The 23,594-nt window shown below is 44.4% G+C and overlaps 1 protein-coding gene across 2 annotated transcripts in view; it reads left to right on the plus strand.

The window, feature by feature from the left end:
- eng (endoglin) overlaps positions 1-23,185 on the plus strand; it is a 157,704-nt gene extending 134,519 nt beyond the window's left edge. For both annotated transcript variants that reach the window (XM_039762653.1, XM_039762651.1), the window contains exons 11-13: positions 14,332-14,439; positions 19,665-21,090; positions 21,295-23,185. In XM_039762653.1, coding sequence (XP_039618587.1) covers positions 14,332-14,439; positions 19,665-19,783 — 227 coding nt within the window. In that variant the 3' untranslated portion in view covers positions 19,784-21,090; positions 21,295-23,185. The remainder of the gene's footprint in view (positions 1-14,331; positions 14,440-19,664; positions 21,091-21,294) is intronic.
- Positions 23,186-23,594: the final 409 nt, after the last annotated feature.

Consider the following 23,594-nt stretch of genomic DNA (forward strand, 5'->3'; position numbering starts at 1 on the left):
ATTGTCACTGTTAAAACAAAGGGAGGAAGATATTGTTCTTTAAAGGCGAAATACCCTCATCAGGCAGAAGAGATCGGAATTCTTACATGGCCAGTGGGGAGGGTCAAAAATGTGTCAGCTGGCTGGAGCTCGGCATCGGTCATTTAATGGAATGGGAGAAGTTCTAAAAATTTTAAGGTGGCGCCCTTCATCTCCCCTTCCTTTCTTATTTTTGCAACATTAAAGCAGAAATTTAAAAATTAAAAGTGATTTAATTTGAAGTCCCCAGCATACGGATCCTGGCCATCGGTGTAGGTTCTTAACCGTGTGGCATTTAAAAGAGGCTGAAATGTGTGTCGACATCGACATTGACCTCTGCATATTCAGCGCAAAATTTTGCAGTGCACCGTCTAGTGCAGGGGTCCCCAACATGGGGGATGCGACAAAGAGGAAGGCTGCATTGTGATTCGTTAAAACCGAGTGAGGTGCGTTGTGGTGCAATCAGGGGTCTTGCAGTGTGCTGCCATTTATTTGTCGGTGCTCCGGTTCTATGATAACAAAAGAATCAAAAAACGTGAAAAAGAGCCACCGAAATGATCAATGTGGTGGCTTCCTTGTGTTCATAAAGGCAAATTATTTATTTATTGTTTTTTAAGAGAATGGAATTTGGACCTTGCAGTGATCCATAGAGAAGGTCGAGGTCCAGGTTTGGTTTCTGTGCAAGGCCCGATGCGTGAAACGTCACCAATTTCGAGGTTCAATTGACATGTTTGCCTTTGACAAGGGGGACTGAATTGGATGCCACACCTGCTGCTTACACTCGGCCTGTCTCTCCTACTGGTGGTCCTAACTGTGCACCACGTCTGCTTTTGAACTGCAGTGCAGTTGTTTATTGGGGACAAACCTAATCACCTGGGTTTCATTGCTTGAATGCCCAAGCCAGGCACCCGATTTCAATCCAATTCACCAGGCCTTCCAAACTTTAGGGGACAAGACCCAACCGTACCCCCGAAACAAGCAGGAGCTGAAGATGGCTGCACCAGAGATAGTGACGTTTAAGAATCGCAGACTTCAAGCATGGAAGGGATATGTGACAATCAACCTGCCATGGCTGTGTCTTAAACATTATCTGCCTAATAGTGTTATACTGCCGAGGATGCTGGGAGTTGTAGGCAATTTTAAATAGTGCTCTTGCAGTGAGCCTGGTGCTTCCTCTCACAAGTGACGTAGACCCCAACCTCTGCTCTCCAGTTCAGTAACAGGTGACGTCCACCCTAATCAGGCCTGCGTCCCCCAACATCATCCATCTCCCATATGCTACCATCGCAAGAAACCCACCTAAGTAATCACAGACACTTGCGATGGCGACTGTTCCAAAAACATTATGGTGCCCTTAAGTGGGGGGACGGACGGACCGTGTCAAAAAAGTGTGCTGACCAAAATGTCTGCAAATCCCCTTAAATGAAAGTCTGCAATGTGCACTTTAATGACAAGTCTGATTGGTGATTTTAAACGGTGGCACAGAGGGGTAAATCGAGGGGGTCTTTGTCTGTAGCCTCTGCTAACACCAGAATGTCCATCTGTGTAAACCATCCACACATGGGACGACTTGGGTGACTGTTGCAGTAAATCTTCACAAATTTGGGGGCATTTATAAAAACGTCTCCACTGGAAGCTTCCTCCACCGCCCTGATTTAAACTCTTCGAGGGCTGAATATTTCTTTCCAAAAAATGTGGTTTTCTGAAAAGCACACAAAGCAACGGTTTTGCTCAAAATTTGCAATTAAACGTCTGCTGCTGTGTGCTGTGGCCCGCCCGTTCGCCATCTCTTGTAGATCGAGCCGCTCACAGGTGGCACGACAATTGGCAGAAATGTGTGAGCAAGACTGGCTGACTGCTGTGCTGTCATTCGCGTGGCGGTAAGGGGTGGGTAGCATTGGCAGTCATAAGCGGGTGGTCTTCTCAGGTGAACATTGTGTTCAGCTGATGCCGGTGCCACCCTCTCATTTTTTTCAATCTCGGTATTCAGATCACTTGCGAGTCCGATAATTCAGAGTCCAATTCCGCGATTATTTGCAAACCGTTTTGCTGTACGCGTTCGTTTCGATCTCTCGCCTGATGCCGATGCCATTTTTGCTGTCGTTTGCTCTTTGCTGCTCACACAAGTGCAGGGAATCTCGGTCAAACCAACAAAACTAACTTTCCTTCTGGCAAAAAAACTAAAACGTAACGGTGCATTTTGTCACCGTTTACAGTTGATTACCACCGTCATCCCCTCCTGTTGCCTTGAAAGAGTTAAGCGAGTTCCTCAAGTGCTGCACCTCAGCAGAAGATCAGTTCAGTTGGCATTCAGTGAACATCTCAAGACGGGGATGGTGCTGCACAAAAGGACCTGCGCCCATTGCTTCCCAAGCCTGAAGAATACGCCGTCAACTTAATGCATCGGTGGCTCCCCGTGACGAGCGATTTCTATAAGGACCCCCAGACACAGGCACGCTTATTTTTTTTATTGAATTCATCTCCTTTGGCCTCGCTTCATCCTCGCCACGGCAGCGGTGGTTCCTTCCTGTTTTGATCCTTTTTTTTTTCTTCTTCAAGGATACCTCATGGTGATTATTACAAGGTGGGGCATGGATGTTTCTCCTGCAGTCCTTCACTTCCTTCCTTCTGGGGGCAACTGCACGCTGACTGGTTTCCTCCCACCTGGCGTCCCATTTCCTTTTTCCTGTTTGCTCAGCTTCAGCCCTCGTTCTGGATAGCACAATAAACGCATGTCTGTTTTCATTCTTCCATGCCAATAAGTGAAATGGCCAGACGTGCCGTGTCTGTGTACTTAGCGTGGGTGCCAGGCTAGGCCGTGCCACTGCTGGGCCGTGTTTTGGAACACAGATCACATGCATAAGAGTGCGAGATCTAAAAAGGTGGGACTCGTTGTAAGTCCAGATTTTATCATTTTGGGCCGAGACCGTAAGAAACGTTGCTTCTGAATGTCAAGATTGTGTTTGGGTAATTGATTTGGATGCCTCCTTGATGTCCACCTGGAAGGAGAAACCTTAACAAACCCAGAACACGCTGGAGTTATTCAAACTCTCACCCGGCCTGCAGACAGCATGAGGAGTTGGACAAGTTGGTGACGGGTTTCATGGGAATTGCAGTCCAGAAGTTTTAGTAATCCTGTCAGGGTCCCTGAGTGTCACAAGAGGGCACTGTTGAGGCAGGACTGCCCTTGGTTTTCAAAAAACCCAGAAGTCACGCCGGGCCCCTCAGGGTGTCCGAGTTGGTAGGCAGCAGGCTCCTTTTATGCTGGAGGACCCAGAAAACACTTGACTGGAGGTGGAAAGAAAAGAAAGAGCGTCATGGCTTTGTGGAATTGGTGAATTAGTGCTTGGTGGCATCCTAAAGTCTACCAGAATTTCCACTGATGTTAAAGTGGCAGGCAGTGTGGTGTAGTGTAGCGGTTAAGGCTTTGGAACTCAAACCCTGAGGTTGTGGCTTCAAATCCCACTGCTGACACCACCGGGTGACCCTGAGCAAGTCACCTGACCCGCCTGTCCTCCAATTGGAAAAGCAAAAGAAAAAATGGAACCGTTTGTATCATAAATCCCCTCTGTCATTGTGTTATTTACGTTCTGCTAAATTGAGAATTTGTGAATCTATGACGGTGATTTCAAACGAGACGAGTTGCCATTAAAATATTTGGAAAGCAGTTTTCCATCGGGACAACATTCCAGCACCAATTTTTAAAATGAGGTTGCAGGGACTTAAAAATAGAAAAGTGGCCTCAAAGCACATATACAGCGCCCTCCATAATGTTTGGGACAAAGACGCATTTTTATTTGATTTTTTTTCCCCCCTCAGCTCCACAGTTTAAAATTACAAACAATTCAGACTTGCGATTAAAGTGCACATTGCAGACTTTCATTTGAGGGGATTTGCATATACTCGGGTGCCACACTTCTTTTACACGGTCCCCCCATTTCAGGGCACCATAATGGCAGGTCTATTAAAGCCATTGCCATATTTAGGACTTTGTCACATATCCCTCACATGCAGTGACTGCTTGAAGTCTGCCATTCATGGACACCACCAGGTGCTGAGGGTCTTGTCTGGTGAGGGTCTGCCAAGCCTCTTATGCAGCCATCTTCAGCTCCTGTTTGTCCCCTTAAGTTTTCTCCTCAGCATATGGACGGCCTGCTCAATTAGACTGAAATCAGGTGACTGGCTTGGCAATTCAAGAATTTTCCATTTTGTAGCTTTGATAAACTCCTGTGTGGCCTCAGCAGTGTGTTTGGCTCATTATCTCGTTGGAGAATCAAGTGCCGTTCAACGAGTTTTTCATTCCACTGCACTTATTCTACACAGCCCCCCATTTCAGGGCACCATAATGTTTGTGACAATTGGCATCCCAGGTGTTTTATGATTCCTCAGGTGGGTTTCATGGCTTCATAAGACACCTCGGCTCACTTCGCCCCTTTGGAGTCTGTAGCTGCCATTGATCAACATGAGGACAAGAGCTGTGCCAGTGAAAGTCAAAGAAGCCATCATGAGGCTGAAACACGAGAGTAAAACCATCTGACACACCAGTAAGACCTTAGAATGACTGAAAGTAACTGGAATATCATGAAGAAGAAACAACGCACTGGTGGGCTCAGTAATCACAAAGGGACCGGTAGGCCGAGGAAGACCTCCACTGACGAAGACAGAAGAATCCTCATTATGGTCAAGAAAAAGCCCCACATGCCTGTCTGACAGTTCAGAAACAGGCGGACCGCTGTGCGTGTGTGCGTCAGAGACGACTATCAGCAGAAGACTTCATGAACAGAAACGCAGAGGCCACACTGCAAGATGGAGACCACAAAAACAAGGTGGCCAGATGACTTCAAAGAGCCCGCAGAATTCTGGATGAAGGTCTTGTGGAGAGACGAGACATAGATGAACCTCTTCAGAGTGATGGTGAGAGCAAAGTGTGGAGATGACAAGGAACTGCAAAGCAGACCACCTCATCTGTTAAGCATGGCAGTGCTGGGGGTGTTATGGCTTGGCCGTGAATTGCTGCCACAGGTCCTGGCACACTTCTCTTCATTGGCACAATGAATTCTGAGGTGTGAAGAAACATCTGATCTTCTCGAGTTCAGTAAATGCCTCCAAACTCAGTGGACGGCACTTCATCCTACAACAAGATAGTTAATCAAACACACTGTTGAGGCCACACAAAGCTAAAATATGGAAAATTCTTGAATGGCCAAGTCAGTCACCCAGTTTAAATCCAACTGAGCAGGCCTTCCATATGCTGAAGAGAAAACTGAAGGGGACAAGCCCCCCCGAAACAAGCAGGAGCTGAAGATGGCTACATGAGAGGCTTGGCAGACCCTCACCAGACAAGACCCTCAGCTCCTGGTGATGTCTGTGAATCGCTGACTTCAGGCAGTCATTGCATATGAGGGACATGTGACAAAGTCCTAAATATGATGGCGGCTTTAATAGACCTGTCATTGCTGTGCCACACAAACTTCATGGCACCTTGAAGTGGGGGTCTACTGTGTGATCAAAATGTCTGCAGATCCCCTTCAGTGAAAGTCTGCACTGTGCTCTTTAATCACAAATCTGAATTGTGTGATTTGTAATTTTAAACTGTGGGTCAGAGGGGTCAATCAAGGACAGATGTGCCATTACGGTGGGCACTTTATACAGGAGAAAACAGTTTTTTATTCCAAAGTTTTGCTGATATGAAAAGAAATAAAAACAAATAATGGAACGTTTCACATTGGACGTGGAATTTTTTTGCCTGCCTGCCTGACATGTGCCCCCCATATTATGAGCTCAATTACTGGATGCCCAGCCAGAAACAAAGGGAGGTTAAAGTCAGGAGCGTCCAAAGCTCAGTGCTACAGATGCCTTGAGGAAAACCAAAGGCCCTCTGAGTTCATCCTGAAAGCAGGAAAGAGAAACTTTCGGCAAAGGTGTTACTTTTTTTTAATTACTGCCGGTCCTGGGGGATGTGGACAGGATGCCCTCATCTCTGTGAATTAACAACCCGCTTCCTCGAAGTGTGCGCTTGGGGTGATCAAAGGAAATCGACAAGTGTGCTCCTCTGCACAAACATGTTTTTCTCGGGTGGATAAACAAGAGTTGAGGTGAATGCTAGGAAGGAATGTTGTTGCTTCCTAGAAACCAGCATCAAATGTTTATTCCATTACGAGGTCTGGTTTTTGCAGAAGCGAACATCAGGCGATCAAAAAAACCAAAAACAACAAGCCAACGACTACGAGAACGTGACCCACCATTGTAGTGATGTGGGGATGGCGCTGTGATCTGGCAGTTCCTACGGCACGTGGTTTGATGTTCCTTCTGGGTTGAAAATTTCTTGCCATTCATAAAACGTTATCTTCCCCTTCAAAGACAACTCGAAACTTCAACTGGGGATCTGGGACCACGTGATCTGCCACCACTCCTTCAAGCCAGCCTGTGATGGTTGGCACCACTCTCCTTGGCAACCGTTTGAACCCCAGATAACGGACCCGAGGATGAGCCAGGCAAATGATTGGGACGCACACAGAGTAAGCATTGGTGCCTTCGTCTCTATATAAATATCAAATCCAACGTTTCTCTGTCTGTCTGTCTGTCTGTCTGTCTGCTTTTCATGAGAGGACTACTTAACGGATTGAGATCGGCTTAATTTCTATAATTTGCTTGAATGCAACTTTTCTCACCGTGTTAAGTATCATAGTTTGCTTGCGGTACTGATTTATTTTTGCAAATCCGAGGGAGATTCAATGGGCAGTGGGAAGGGGGGACGGGACCCTCCTCATTCACGTGCCATCTTTGAAGTGTGTACCTTACCTCCACTTAGCTAGCGAGCGAGAGAACTACTTAACGTATTTAGATCAGGTTTTTTTTCTAGAATTTGCTTGAACATTCCAGTTGATTTTGCGACTTCTCTCATCGCGCTAAGAATCAGAGTTTGCTTGCAGGAGCGATTTGTTGGCTCCAATCCGAGACAGAGGCTACGGGCTGTTGTGGGGTGGGACCCTCCTTATTCACGAGCCAGCTTCTGGGCGTATCTTACCTCCGCTTAGTTAGCAAACGAGAAGACTACTTAACGGATGTAGATCGGGTGTTTTTTCTAGAATTTGCCTGAATATTCTGGTTGATTTTGCGACTTCTCTCATCACGCTAAGTATTACAATTCAGTTGCGGCACCGATTTAGTCACACAAATCTAACAGACAAGCTGTGGGCTGAGGGGAGGGGGAGGCGGGACCTCGGGAGTAGGGAGCGGGGCGGGACCCTCCTCACTCACTCACTCACTCACTCACTCACACGCCAGCCTCCGTTCAAGTCGCTCTACATTGTGCCATGTGTTGGAGCACAACTTGCCTCCACTTAGCTAGCGATACCTGTTTGTTCAGCAAACATTATCATCTACAGATTGTTAAGGAGTAACGTTTGACGTTTTTGAGAGACAGAGATCCCAGCTACGCATGTTTTAGAGGGTAGCTGCTGATTACCAGAGATATCACGGCCACGTGGGGGACGCTCTCCCGTCAGATCTGAACACGATCAGATTTAGTGCCAAAGTTTGACGACAGAGCATACTTACCAGAGATACCTTGGCAACTTTTTACATTTTTGGCAAAGAGATCATAGCTACATTCTCACACCGATAGCGAAACCAAAAATATTAGATATCAAGAGGCCCTCGGATATGAAAGCTATCAATATAAATTCTTCTCAATTCAAATTATTATTATTTTTTAATTTAAATTGATTTTTAAAGTTTTAAAAAGTCCTGTTTCACTACTACACAGGCGCTACAACGTTAGTATACAAATAAAGTCAAACAAGGGGTGCAAACAGTGCAGCGCTTCATCAAGTAAATAAATAAATGAAATAATCCGTGAACTGAGGATAAAAGGGTCACAAAATCAACAATAAATAATCCAATAAATTCAAAAAATTTTACCCACCGGCCCAGATTAAGCCCAACTGATGCCCTAAGCACAGCCCAAGAAAGGTGACTTAGAGCTTCCATTGCAGTGCCGAAAGTGAAATAAGAGATTAAAACGTACCTTGCTTACGTGACAAATCAGTAAAAGAAGTAATAAAATAAAGAGCTTAAAGGTGACGGGGTTGGTTACACAGATCGGTTATACAAATGCACACAAGAACAAGTGTGACCCGACATTTGCGCAATAGACATATGAGCGGCAACAAAATAGTGTCGATTAAAACGCAGCGTCAAAATCGCGCTGACAAAATCGTGCAGACAAAATCGCGAAAGCTTCATGAAATATGAATTGCTAGTTTAAAGCATATATAATAATGTTTATTTTAGAAGTCAATATTATGAGACACGGCACGCAGATAGTCCTGAAGATCACGCCCTGCATATGTAGGAAGAATTGCAGTAAGACGTCTTGATTGTTGAGCGTATTTAGACTTGCTGGCTGCCTGACTGCTGGTGATTCCGCTTTGTATACGACGCGTTATGCCAACCCTCGACTGAGTTATTTGTTTGTGGCATGCCATCAGCAGTTATAACAGTTATAACCTAGCACATAATGTGTACTGTGGAAACGACCCGGACACAGCCAGGCAGACATGTTGTAATTCACCACCACACGTTTATTTACACAATCATTTACAAATATGGTCACTCAGACCCAGTTCCTTAGTGCACAAACCCCAACTCTCACTCAGTCGTGGCCACAAATGCCTTCTTCTCGGGCCGCCTCCACTCTCCTCTCTTGCCTAGTCCTTCTTCCACCCGACTCTAGCGCTGAATGAATGGAGACAGCCCCTTTTAAACAGTCCCCGGATCAGCCCCAGGTCTTCCCGGCATTCCTCCCTTGGCCACGCCCCAGCGTGGCGGAAGTCCCGGCTGTCCTCCCGGCTGCTCTCCGGGTGCCGTCCTAAATCTTCCCCCCAGCACTTCCTGGTGTGGCGGAAGTGCTGGGGTAACAGGTCCCCAAGGCATTGGGGCGCCTCCTGGCGGTGACCACGGGCCCCTACAGGGTGGAGCTTCCATGCCCTGTACCCGTGGCGCCCGAGAGCAAACAGGAAGGCAGCCCCCACGTGATCCAGGGTGGGCTCTGACCCTCTTCCGGTCCCTCATGGCGTCCCGGCCGGGTCGTTGCCCCTGGCATCCCTGACAGTACATAATGCGCACGTACGTGTCCCACTCTCTTGGCCTCTCTCGCGATTTTGTCGTGGCGATTCTGTCGGCGCGCATTTGTCGAAAACCAGTTAGCGGGTTTGTCGGCGCTCATATGTCTATCGCGCTTTTGTCGGTGAACCCAGAACAAGCCCGCTGTTTTTATACTCGACGAAAGCGAAACTCTCATGCCATGGCATGGGAGCAAATGTGGTCTCTGACGACACCCTAACAGCAAACGTTTTAAAGTAAGCAACTCTCTGATTTTAGCAGTGCAGAGTAAAGTCAAACACGGCAGGCATGGGCATCGTAGTGTTAGGGTAGGGGCCCAGAATTCTGTGCTCCACATCTGATGGCAGGCAAGGAAAACAACAACAAACTCAGTTAAAGTCGAATGGGGTAGTGAAGGACTTGGGGAGGAGAAACTCAGTGGCGCCCCCTTTCCTTTGGTGCTTTTTTTTTGTTTTTTGCTTAATGGTTAATCCAGGGCTGCTTTTCCCCAGGGAGAAATTAAGATTCACACCGTTAGAAGAAGGTTATTTGTTTCTTTTATTGTGGCGTCCATTATGACTCCTAAATCCTTCTCATGAGGTGGACTCTCGATTTTCCCACCGCCCATTGTGTATTCAAACCTCACATTTTTACTTCCTATGTGTAATTCTTTACATTTACTGACATTAAATTTCATCTGCCACAATTCTGCCCAAGCCTGTCTGCTGTGACAATTCAACAGATCCCACCTATCTTGATATCATCTGCAATCATAACCAGGCTGTTATTTCTAATCCTATCCAAACAAGTCAAGTCAAGTTGGGGGGCCTGCACTGGTACATTGCGTTGCCAAAACCCACCACACAACGAAACAACTCGGGATCCCGCTTTGCAACCCGTCAGGCAGACATACAGTCCAGTCCTACCCTCCGGAAATGACCCTCTATCTGCCGCAGCCAGGTGTTACGTGGGCGACTCTTTGGCCTGGTCCAACCACCTAAGTCCCTAACAATGATGATCTTACGAGCTGGATCAGCCTCGGGGAAATGCGCCACATGGCCGTAGTGCCGTAACTGACGCTCCCTCACAATGCAGGTCATGTGCCTCATTTAGGACTCCATGAGCAGCACAAAGTCAAACCAGCGGGTATACCCAGGGATTCTCCAAAGAGACACAGGAGTCCAGTCTTCATCTCAGGTCAGTGGATAGCGTCCATGTCTCACAAGCAGGGAGCACCAGGACTCTAAAGACTTGGACCTTCGTCCTTTTGTAGATATTGGAGCGTCACACACCCCTTTTGAGCGACCTCATGACCCCCCATGTTCTCCCAATCCATCTACTGACTTCACAGGAAGAGTCACATGAATGTCACCGCCAAGGTAAGTAAACCTCTCGACAAGGTCAACACTCTCTGTGCAGACAGACACACTGCTGATGGCCGAGCCCACGAGGTCATTAAAGGCCTGGATCTTTGGCTTTTATCAGGACCCTCGCAGGCTCAGACACTCGGACCCCTCACTCAGACTCTCGAGCGCCCAATCAGAGCCTCCATTGACTGAGTGGAGGCAGACCCTTTGTGTTTTTCCCAGTTGATTCTGAGGTTCGTCACGGTGTGTTCTGCTCCTACTCTGTTCAATGCTGGCATGCACTGGGTGTTGGGTAGAGTCGTGGGGTCCAGTGGCTGTGGGGCATCTGTTGGTGAAGAAAGATTCATGGATCTTGACTTTGCTGATGATGCTGTGATCCAAACCATTACTAGATATTAAAAATAGCAGCAGCCCCAGCACTGACCCCTGCTGATCACCCTTTGCTTGCTGTGTCTGAGCCAATTCTGCACCCATCTACACACCACACCCTGAACCGCCACCTCCTTTAGTTTGATACCCAACGTCTCATGCGCCTCCTTATCAATGTTGATTAAGAATAATAAATTCAGTCGTGAGCGTCAGTAGGCTTTGAGCCGTATGAGCCAAGTTACCCAAACTCTTCTCTAACATTTCAGTGATCATTTACCGCTCTGATCTTTCTGATCATAAAACAATAGTAATTGACGAGAAGAATTCACAAGTCATTGCAGAATTACGGTATTTGGGGGTTCCTCTCGAGTGCCTCTTTCTCTCACACAATTTGGCTCAAAAACTAATCGACACGTCGTCATCTCATAGCAGGCTTAAGTTTCGAGCTTGGCATTTTTCCGTCCAGCCGTTTTAGCTCTAGACCCTCCTAAAAAAAACTGAGAGACATCCAGACAGACACACAGACCCATCATTGAGATATCAATGTTTTTGGTATCAGGTAGGGTTGCCAGACGTCCCTTATATACGGGACATGTCCCATTTTTGATAATTTTGTCCCCTGTCCCATACTGACCTTTCAGGCACACCCAAATGTCCCGTATTTAGTTCATTTTCAAATTTCGTAATACAAATATACCTTCTTACGGTACTTCGTCGTAACTTTATAAGTAATTATACTTTCTTTTCTCAGATTCTCTTAATGAAAATAACCCAAATGTAACGAGAAAACGAGTGTTTGCTGCCTGTTTGCAGCTTGTTCAGTTGCTCTGCTTGGCTGAGGACGGCGACTGTCTTACCGTTTTACTCACCAGCCGCGCTGCTGTGCAGTTCTTATCAGCATTGCGACATACGGCGTCAACAAACGGTGTCAACAAACGGTGTCAACAAACGGTGTCAACAAAGTACTACTTGCCAAGGCCCACTTTTTTTCAAACTGCATGTATTAAATAATAATAATAATATTTCTCTGTTGTACAGTCATATGAAAAAGTTTGGGAAGCCCTCTTAATTCTTTGGATTTTTGTTCATCATTGGCTGAGCTTTCAAAGTAGCAACTTCCTTTTAATATACGACATGCCTTATGGAAACATTAGGATGTCAGCAGTGACATTAAGTTTATTGGACTAACAGAAAATATGCAATGTGCATCATCACAAAATTAGACAGGTGCATAAATGTGGGCACCACAACAGAGATATGACATCAATACTTAGTTGAGCCTCCTTTTCAAATCTAACAGCCTCTTGACGCCTCCTGTAGCCTGTGATGAGTGTCTTGACTCTGATGTTGGTATTTCTGGCCATTCTTCATACAAAATCTCTCCAGTTCAGTTCAATTTGATGGACAGCCTGCTTCAAATCATCCCATAGATTGTCGATGATATTCAAGTCAGAGGACTGTGACGGCCATTCCAGAACATTGTACTTCTCCCTCTGCATGAATGCCTTTGTAGATTTCCAACTGTGTTTTGGCTCATTGTCTTGTTGGAGTATCCAACCTCTGCCTAACTTCAACTTTGTGACTGATGCTTGAACATTATCCTGAAGAATTTGTTGATATTGGGTTGAATTCATCGGACCCTCGACTTTAACAAGGGCCCCAGTCTCTGAACTGGCCACACAGCCCCACAGCATGATGGGACCTCCACCAAATTTGACAGCAGGTGTTTTTCTTGGAATGCGGTGTTCTTCTTCCGCCATGCAAAGCGCTTTTTGTTATGACCAAATAACTCCATTTTTGTCTCATCAGTCCAAAGCACTTTGTTCCAAAATGAATCTGGCTTGTCTAAATGAGCATTTGCATACAACAAGCGACTCTGTTTGTGGTGTGAGTGCAGAAAGGGCTTCTTACTCATCACCCTGCCATACAGATGTTCTTTGTGCAAATTGCGCTGAATTGTAGAACGATGTACAGATACACCATCTGCAGTGAGATGTTCTTGCAGGTCTTTGGAGGTGATCTGTGGTTGTCTGTCACCATTCTCACAATCCTGCTCATATGCCGCTCCTGTATTTTTCTTGGCCTGCCAGACCTGCTGTGTTGGTTTAACAGCAACTGTGCCTGTGGCCTTCCATTTCCTGATTCCATTCCTTACAGTTGAAACTGACAGTTTAAACCTCTGAGATGGCTTTTTGTAGCCTTCCTCTAAACCAGGAGACTCAACAATCTCTGTTTTCAGATCTTCTGAGAGTTGCTTTGAGGATCCCATGCTGTCTGTCACTCTTCAGAGGAGAGTCAAAGGGAAGGAAGCACAACTTGCAATTGACCACCTTAAATACCTTTGACCACTCATGATTGGACACTCCTGTCTGTGAAGTTCAAGGCTTAATGAGCTCATCCAACCAAGTAATCAGCATTGAGCAGTGACAGGCATTCAAATCAGCACAATGACAAGGGGACCCCATTTGTGCACAGCCAGTTCTTCACATTTGATTTAATTTCATTCAACTAAATACTGCGTCACTAAAATTCTTTGTTCAGAAAACACAGCAGTGCTCAGATGATCCTAGAAAATGAAAGACACACCACTGGGGGAGTAAATGCGAACATTAATTTTATTTTAATTCTTTTCATTTTTATTACTATTTAATTTAATATTGTTTCTTTGTATCAGTATACTGCTGCTGGATTATGTGAATTTCCCCTTGGGATTAATAAAGTATCTATCTATCTATCTATCTATCTATCTATCTATCTATCTATCTATCTATCTATCTTATCCTGCCTACTATACTACAATTAAAATCTATCTATCTATCTATCTATCTATCTATCTATCTATCTATCTATCTGGTATCTTGTTTGTTGTAAGGAGAGTCGATTATTATACAGGCTGAGAGGGGTTCACAAACTCTTTCATACGACTGTAAATATTTTCAAATGATTTTACTTTTATTTTCCTAATAACCCTTTGAAATCCTTGCTTTATGTTTTTTAACTTATGTCTCTACTTTTATATAATGTGTTGGTCTGGGTGCATAGGGGGCATGTATACATTTATCTATATTGTAATATAGAGAGAGATTTTAAGAGTGTCCTGTATTTCTAATTTTCTAATCTGGCAACCCTATAGTATCAGGGGACCCTAAAACGTTGAGATCCGTCAAAAACCGGAGATTGAAATTGTTGACGAGTCTAAAGCTTTCGCTCCTGCTCCACAGATGAGAGGTTATGGTGGAGGTAGGGCGCAAATCAAAATGACAAAATGTCTGTGTGATTGGATGTAAGGTCACCGAGTGATAAATCTGCAACTCGAAATGCAGTTTTAAAATCTAGCGTATTTTTAGCTTTACTGCTGACTATAAAGTGTCCCCCGGTGGACTTTCTTGTCCTGTTTCTGTCGCTGTTACAGTTTCCAGCAGGTGAGTGTGATAAGCCCCTGACTGACTGAGCCTTGTCTCCGTTTCCACAGGTGACATTCATGGACTGGACATGTCGGCCGCACTCGGCATAGCCTTTGGTGCGTTTCTGATTGGAGCTGTGCTGACGGGGGCGCTCTGGTTCATCTACACTCACACGGGTAAGTGAACGGCGGAGGAAGCAGGGATGGGGGGGGATTAGGGGGGGTAGACGTTAGAAGGAACCCGCGGGCCGAAACGCATTACGTAAAACATAAAGGGAATTGCAAAGTTACCGGACACCCCCGGGAAGAATCTCACCGCGCAGAGTTTTGAGGGCTGATGCGACTTAGCGGATCGGTTCTCGTTGATGTTTCGTGCAACTTTGTCGCGGGTGTTTCTCTTAAAATTCCTTATGGGAAGCTGAGGTAAAATCAGCCCAGCTTTGAGCAGTACGTTCTGTTCTGTGAGATCTCGTCCTAGTCTTGTTTTAATCGCTTTGAAGACTTCACATTTTCTAATTATTTGGCCGATGCCTTTATCCGAGGTGACTTACGACATTTCTGAGATACGCACATTTAGTTTCATTTCTTTTGTTTTTCCCAGTTGGATCACAGGCCGATGACATGCCTTGCTTGTGGTCACAGCAGTGGGATTTGAACCCGGAGCCTTGGGGTTTAAAGTCCGAATGTCCTACCCCATGTTCCACGCTCTCCTTCTAGAAAGAGTTTGATCTAATTGGGGCATCGCAGCGTCTATCAGAGCAGCTGATATTCTCGATCAGACTGCAGTTTGTGGTGATAAAACACTTCGCTAGGATTACCAACGTATGGCTCTGAGCACACAACGCAAACACTTTCAAACTGCAAAAAAGAAAAAAGACACTCATTGGAAAATCTGAGCCCACTGTGGGTCTTTGTAGGTCTTTTTATTTTATTTTTTTGTCTCAGGGAAAACATTTGAGAAGAAGGAGACAGAAGAACATGTCTGGGTTTTATCTCTTTCTGACCTCATAGATGTTTAGAAGAAATCAAAAAGATTTTAAGGAGATCACTTCTTAATTTATAGTCCTGTGGTCAGGATTGACAAAATGGCAAACTGGTGAGACCGTGTGCTTGAATTAAAAAAAAAAAAAAAAAGAAAAGAAAATGAATCAACTGTGTCTCAAATGTCATAAGTCGCCTTAAAATAAAGGCATCAGCCAAACACATTAATGTATGGAAATCAACTTAGTCTGTCGGCAAAACTTAAACACCGGACCGCCATTACAGACCCTTAAATCAAAGTGAAGTCTTCTTATATACCAGAAATACACCACAGTAAAACCCTCACCATTGGAATCTCAATGTCAACCTTTATATGGTGACGTGGATGACATCAGTGGCCGGGCAATCCCAGGGTCCATTAGAATAACGGCAGCAGGCTACCAGAGCTCGAAAACGGCAGCGCGTAAGCTGGAGTTCTGCAATAACAAAAAAAAAAAAGCAAGGCACTATATAATAGATAGATAGATAGATATGAAAGGCACTATATAAAAGCTAGTTAAAAGTCACTATATAATATATAGGGAGAAGGCACTATATATTTAATAGATATGAAAGACACTATATAATAGATACAAGGTACTATATATAAACAATAGAGTGAAAGGCACTATATAATAGATAGATAAAAGGTACTATATATAATAGAGTGAAAGGCACTATATAATAGATAGATAAAAGGTACTATATATAATAGAATGAAAGGCACTATATAATAGATAGATAGGCAGATATACAATACAATACAATACAATACAGTTTATTTTTGTATAGCCCAAAATCACACAGGAAGTGCCGCAATGGGCTTTAACAGCCCCTGCCTTTTGACAGCCCCCCAGCCTTGACTCTCTGAGAAGACAAGGAAAAACTCCCAATAAAACCTTGTAGGGAAAAATGGAAGAAACCTCGGGAAAGGCAGTTCAAAGAGAGACCCCTTTCCAGGTAGGTTGGGCGTGCAGTGGGTGTCAAAAGTAGGGGGTCAATACAATACAATACACAGAACAGAACAATTCCTTAAGACAAGATATGAAAGGCACTATATAAAAGCTAGTTAAAAGGCACTATATAATATATAGGGAGAAGGCACTATATATTTAATAGATATGAAAGACACTATATAATAGATACAAGGTACTACATATAATAGAGTGAAAGGCACTATATAATAGATAGATAAAAGGTACTATATATAATAGAGTGAAAGGCACTATATAATAGATAGATAGGCAGATATGAAAGACACTATATAATAGAGTGAAAGGCACTATATAATAGATAGATAGAAGGCACTATATATAAATAACAAAGTGAAAAGCACTATACAATACATAGATAGGAAAGGCACTATATTATAGATAGACAGAAGGCACTATATGTGTAATAGATAAATATGAAAGGCATTATATAATAGACAGATAGATAGATAAGACACTTTATTAGGCTATTTCAATAAATAAATACATAGATACGTAAATATATACACGCACCCATAATGACTAATCAAGAAGAACATTTTTAAAGAAAGGAAAGAAAACTTCCGACAATGCTAGATTTAAATTCACTTAAATAATCTAGTGATTTATCTAAAGAATGCACATAAACGCACATAAAGTGAATTTAAAACATAAATCCTAACAGAATTATACTGAATATTACGCCCCAAAGCACAGATGAGCCACCATTACGGCGCTCAGTGGCGTGTTAATACGGTAAGAACTCTAAAACAGCCGTTTGCGTTAAATGTCTTTTAGGTTTAATTTCAAACTTTTAAATGCATGAGATATGCAGACGAGTGTAATAAAAAGTTGCCTTGTGTTTTCTGTGTTTTCGTGCTCTTTTGTTTTTCGTGGTCCCAGTGAGGTGCGTGTCGCTTGTTCACGACAACTAAAGAATTTTACAAACATGAGCCTCGTATTTCAGGACCCGGCGGGTTCTATGAATAGAAAACTGTGATGCCACCTGCTGGCCCAAAGTAACTCCTGCATGTACAGTTTGGATTAAAGGTTTATCCTTTCGTTTTTAAGCTCACTAAATTTGCTCGCAAAAAAAAGCAGAAGAAAAAGTATCACTACCTGTATTTCTATTTAGAATTAAAGAAACAGTTTCTGGAGGAAAATAAATTATTTATCACCTTGTAACCAAACAATGAATGACTCCGGCCTTTGGTTTTTAATTTGGAGTATGGTATTGTTTTTCTTAAAGATCTTCAATGGTTGGCATTTAACATTCAAATAAAATAACTGTAATCAGTCTGATACTAAACGAAGGGATACCGTCCTGGCAACTGATTTAATAAAGAGTACAAAATCATGCCACTGTGGCATTTCTTTAACAAAAATGTTATTGTGACTCTAAGAATGAAATAATGAATAGGAAAAAAAAGAAAAGTGAGAATATTTGAAGTTTGTGGGTACAGGTAAAAAAATGACATTTAAGTACGCGGGTGTTATTGCTAACTTGTGTGTGTTTGTGTGTGTGAGTGAGCGTGTGCTGTGAGTGTTTGTGTGGACTGGCACCCTCTCCAGGTGCTGTTCCTGTCTTGTGCCCGATGCTTGCTGGGTTTGGCTCCTGCTGTCCTCAACACTACCCTGGATAACCGGGAAATGACGATGGATAGATTAGTTTTGTTATTTTTATTATCATTGTGCTTACAGTGGAAAAAATATGAATAGATAAATGGATGGACGATATTGAGGGCAGTCATTATGACGATGCTGTTATAGAACATTATTGTTCTTGCTTGCTGGGTAACCTCCAGCTGTCCTGCAGTTCTTCCCTCCATTAGTGGGTTAGGAAGATGGATAAATGGATTGTTTTGTAGAAGTGATGAAGATATTAAGTATAAGAAGGCTTGTGACCATCAAAACAAAGACACCTGACTGGCGACCTGGCGCCTTATTGGGATACACCCTGCTCTTAGTGATGCCCAAGGATCTATTATGACCCCAGACAGTCAGGACTTCGGTTCTATGTCTCATCTGAAGGACGGCGCCATTTTTACAACACAGTGTCCCCGTCACTGCACTGGAGTATGGGGTGCCACATTCAGACCACAGGGTGAGCGCCAACACCTCATCCAGCAGAGATAAAGCTTCTACAAGATGGACTCCCATCAAAGTAGATACATAGACAGAAGATAAATGTGAAAGGCGCTATATAACAGATAGATATAAAAGGCAGTATATAATAGATAAATAGAGTGAAAGGCACTATATGATAGATAGATAGATAAATGTGAAAGGCACTATATAGATAGACAGATTGATAGATATGAAAGGCACTATATAGATAGATGATATAAAAGGGACTATAAAATAGATAGATAGATAAATATAAAAGGTACTATATAATAGAGATATAGATAGAGTGAAAGACACTATGTAATAGATAGATAGATAGGAAAGGTACTATATGATAAGAAGGTAGACAGATAGATGTGAAAGGCACTATATAAAGCTATTTAAGTAAATAAATATATATATGCATAAATACACACACACACACACCTTGACTAACCTGGAACTGTGGGTCAAATGGCAGCTAGGATGAAAACTCTCAAACATGGGGACATTTTTTTTATGACCACAGAGATTTGGGACCTCGGTTTTACGAGGTGCCATTTTGCCAGCCCAGTGTCCCCGCCACTACACTGGGGGCACTGGGATTTACATTCAGACCACAGGATAAATGCCCCCTGCTGGCCTCACCCCACCATCACCAGCTCTTCCAGCAGCAGCCCAAGCTTTATTCCTGGGTGGGCCTGTATGTGCTCAGCTGCAGGTGGATGACCTCTTTCTGCCTAAACAGCTTTAAGAATCAAAAGATAAAAAGCACAACTGGATTTCGGCAGACGAGACTCGACGGTTTTAAAAATGAAAGGACGGCTGGTAGAAAGACTTCTGTATGCCAGTAGGCCTCAGTGACTGCAGGTATTTAAACAGAAGACGTAGACCGAAACATCCTGATTGTACCAGTAATGGAGCAGAAAATGTAATTAGCAACAAGTAAGGCAATCCACCCACCCATCCACCCCTCCATCCATCCATTCTTCCTTCCATTTGCTAAGCCCACTAGTGCAGAGCTGGGGGTCACAAAGAAGCTGGAGCCCATCTCAGACAGTGAGGAGCACAAGACAGGATCAATGCCCCTTTTTACGGGTGCGGGTTCGTCCACCAAACTCAGCAGGGCCCAGCATCGCCAGTCCACCTGACCTTCACATCTTGGACTGTGTGCTGGTGCTGGTGGTGGGGGAGAAGACCCTGCCTGCACCTCTTGGTGGGTTTTTTGGGGGTGGTGAGATGGCTGTGAAGCTTGCTAACTGTTTTTGACTCTTCATTTTGTGTTTTTTGTTTTTGGGTGATTAGGGTCCGCAGCCAAGGCCAAGCCCGTTCTTTCCAATCCTCCTGCATCGGAAAACAGCAGCGCCAACCACAGCATCGGGAGCACCCAAAGCACGCCCTGCTCTACCAGCAGTATGGCCTGAGGAGCCTCGTGAGATTCCCGCGCTCTTCGCCTGTCAAGCACACATCGGCCCACCAGTAACATACGGATATATATTTTTATTTTTATTTTTATTTTTTTTTTTTGTTCTCCTCTTCCTCCCGTTTCTGCTCAAACGTCTCCTCTTTCAGAAGGAAAGCTGCCATCAGCGTCAGCAGGCCACATCCAAACCGTCCAGGAAAAAAAAAAGAAAAGACAAAACAATTTCCCTCAAGACCACCAAAACAGGACATTCGCCGAATTCCTTTCACCACCTTGTTTGTTTGTTTGTTTGTTTAAGCTTTTTGAAGAAGAAAAAGTCAAAGGAAAAAAAAAAACAAAAAACAAAACGGAGAAAGCAAAATATACTTTAATTTATTCAAATTTTTTTTTTTTTTCTTTCCAAAAGCCCGCCCCGCCATCACCAGGAAGGCCGCACTGAAGTGTGCGGCGACAAAACATCAGGCGGCCGTGAAGCGACTCTCTTGATTTTTTTGGGTGGGGGGTCTAATTTGCTGCCAAGTACCTTGGATGCCTTCTTAGTTAGTCTTTGGGGTGGTCTGTACTTATTTAAACTTCACTGACTCATGGAAGGAAAATGACGAGAGAGAATTAAATGACGTGACGGAGTAACGAGAAGCTAAAGAACTTCCTGTGTGGGCCCTTTAAAAAAAAATAATGTTGGTAGTTAATCCCAAAATCTTTAGGCCGCTGTTACAAACACAAGACAGAAAAACTGCATTCACACGTCAACATCCGAGGCGGCCATTTTACCTTCTTAACATTATTTATTCTCAACGTGTAAAACAAGTCCTTCTCCTCGCGTGCTTCATCGACAGTACGCACTTCCGCTCAGCGCGAGCCGCTACATCAGCTGATGACCATTTAATGGACGCTTTCTGTCGTGTGTGTGTGTGTGTGGGCCTTTTCCAAGCCATAACGCCACCTTAGGCCTCAAGCTGTCACCAGTCTCCTAGAACCTAAACCTGGGGAACGCAAAACAAAAATAAAATAAGAGCCTAAAAGGTGCCACCGTTGTCTGAGTCACGTTAATTTGCATGTTAGTGTGCTTACTAAAATGTGACACTCGAGTCGTAATGTGTTTCCTTGTCTGGCCGTTACTTCACTTCAGCGCTGTAGGATTTCATCAACATCGTCCAAGTGTTAATACAGCCAGTTCACGAAATTAAATCAGGCTGGGACACAATTTAGAAATACGAACATTAAGGACAAACTCTAAGATACAGTGCATTTACAGTGTGACCACAAGGTGGTGCTAAACCTCAGTATAAGATACAGTGTGACCACAAGGTGGCATCTAACCTCAAAGAAAGATATAGTGCATTTACAGTGTGACCACAAGGTGGCATCTAACCTCAGTATAAGATACAGTGTGACCACAAGGTGGCATCTAACCTAAGTGTAAGATATAGTGTGACCACAAGGTGGCATCTAACCACGAGATGGTGCCAAATGTCAGTATAAGATAGAGAGCATTCACAGTGTGACCACAAGTTGGCATCTAACCTAAGTGTAAGATAGAGTGCATTCACAGTGTGACCACAAGGTGGTGCCAAACTTCAGACACAATATCACCCAACACAGTTCAAATAAAGGATTTTATTACACAATTATTAATCACTAAACATGGCAAAGCAACCTGCCCCAACTACCTACAATCAACGGCCTCTTGTTGAGTGTCGCCCACTGGTTCCTTTTATGATGGCTTCCAGTGACCTGGCATGACCTGTGGGGAGCACTTCCTGTTTGTTTGAGAATCAGGGTTGTCCCCCAACACCCCCCCCACCACCCCCCACCTCTAAGTCACTACCTGATTTGAACCAGAAGCCTGATTTTTGACAACACATGCTTGAGAATGCGTCATTTACGCTGCTCTGTTTTACAGCACCTGCCCATGCGCGACACTGTTATTAAGTTAGTGTAAAATCGATTGTTTTAATAATGTAATTGTAATTCTGTTCCTATCATGAGGTAACGTGTGGAAATAGTTTGTTGGTAATAAAGAAGTGGTTGGCTTTGTGCGTCCTCCGCACTGAATGAGGCTGTTTATCTCTTCTGTCAGCAATCGACTGGACGAACGTTTTTTTCCTTTCTGAAGTTGGGTGTTTCAGATGGAAGGCAAAAGATTTCATATTCACAAAACACGGCCAACAATTCTCCTACTGTCAGAAACCAGAAACAAAAAAGCTGCCATTTTATACTCATCAAAGTTGTAAAAACACATCGGAAAAGAATATCGTAAAGCGATAACGGAAATAAAAATGGACAACCTTTGCTACGCGTGTGTTGTCTAAATCGGGTTTCCAGTCCAAATTGGGCGGTGAACCCAATCCCCACCTTGGCACCACCCTTGGGTCTCCATTTCCCATGAGCCCCTGTGGTGGGACGCCTCCACCTAACATATGGGGGATGGAACTGCTCCTGGACTCTGGCTTTTGGCTCGAACCATGCCCTGGCATCTTCCATCTTGGCAAGAAGTCATGGCACCACTCAGCCAGGATGCCCATCTGTCCTCCATGGCACTCACAACATGTAGGGTGGAGTGGTGGCTGTGTGGCTAAGGACTGCGCTGGTGCAAACCCCATCACTGCTACTCCTACTTCAGCAAGGTCATTTTTAACCTGAAAATGACTCCTATGGGGCAGGGGGCAATGGCTGACCACCTCCCCACCCCAGCACCCCTCCAAAGGTCAGGTTAAAAGGACAATTTCCCCTTCAGAATTACAAAAAAAAAAATACAAAAAAAGTAACAAATTGGATGTATTCTTGTCACATGACCTCATCTATTTGAACCTATCAGTGAGGTGGGCGTGGCCTTCACCAGGGTACCGCAAGTTAAACACAGAGCGGCCTGAGGTGCCCACCAATAAGTGAAGTGCTTGCAGCGCCTAACATTGACATGTCTGAGGCCCACCAAGCCCCAACACCCCGCCATCGCTCTCCAGTGCCCGTTTGGTAGCCTGGTGGTTTAGAGCTCACGCCCGTGATACACACACACACACACATGTTAACGCCTGGCTGTCCTTTTCGCAGCGGAGTCCCCTTTGACGCCACCGAGTACTGTAAATAACGTCGTGACGGGCTGATGGCAGCACATGAATTCGTGTCTCCGAGAGCTGATCGCCTTCTCCGGGGTGCAGTTGGCGCCCGTGTGTTGTGTGTGGCACTGTGCCCGGCTCAGGAGGCTCGTTGTGTATTTAGACACAGTAGCAGATTCCGGCAAGCATTCATGTTGAATGTTTTTAGTGTCCATGTAGCTTTTTATATTGCCAAAGAATTTTTGTTTTTGTTTTGTTTTCATGTTTATTATTATTTATTTTCTGGCAAATCCACTTTAGATGGTGAACTATTCCGACTTTCGGACTTGTATCGATTTTTAACACAATTTGTATAGCAATATGAAGAAATGTTAAACTGGGAAGAACTGGTATTAGTAAGCACAGCTCGGGGTGAAGAAGACCCCCAAACACACACACACACCACTTCAGCCACCTTGGGGTCCAGTTTTGTGACATAAACAGGGTCTCGAGGGGTGCTGGAGCCGATCCCAGCCAGCCACATTCTGCAAGGCAGGAAAGAACCCGGCACAGGGGGCCATTTTATATTTAAACTCTACCATACAGTACACAAGACCTGGCATTGCCCATGGCGATCAACTAAGCCACCCAATACAAGACACGACAACAGAAATGAAGCCAAGTGGCTGTGAGACCCCCCCCACCCCCGAGCTGTTTACGGTCCCCCAGAATGTTCCGAGTGAGACGCCCCGTAAAAATGAGGCAGCGTGGCGCAGT

Source organism: Polypterus senegalus, chromosome 9 (assembly GCF_016835505.1).
Source record: "Polypterus senegalus isolate Bchr_013 chromosome 9, ASM1683550v1, whole genome shotgun sequence".
Lineage (NCBI taxonomy): Eukaryota > Metazoa > Chordata > Cladistia > Polypteriformes > Polypteridae > Polypterus > Polypterus senegalus.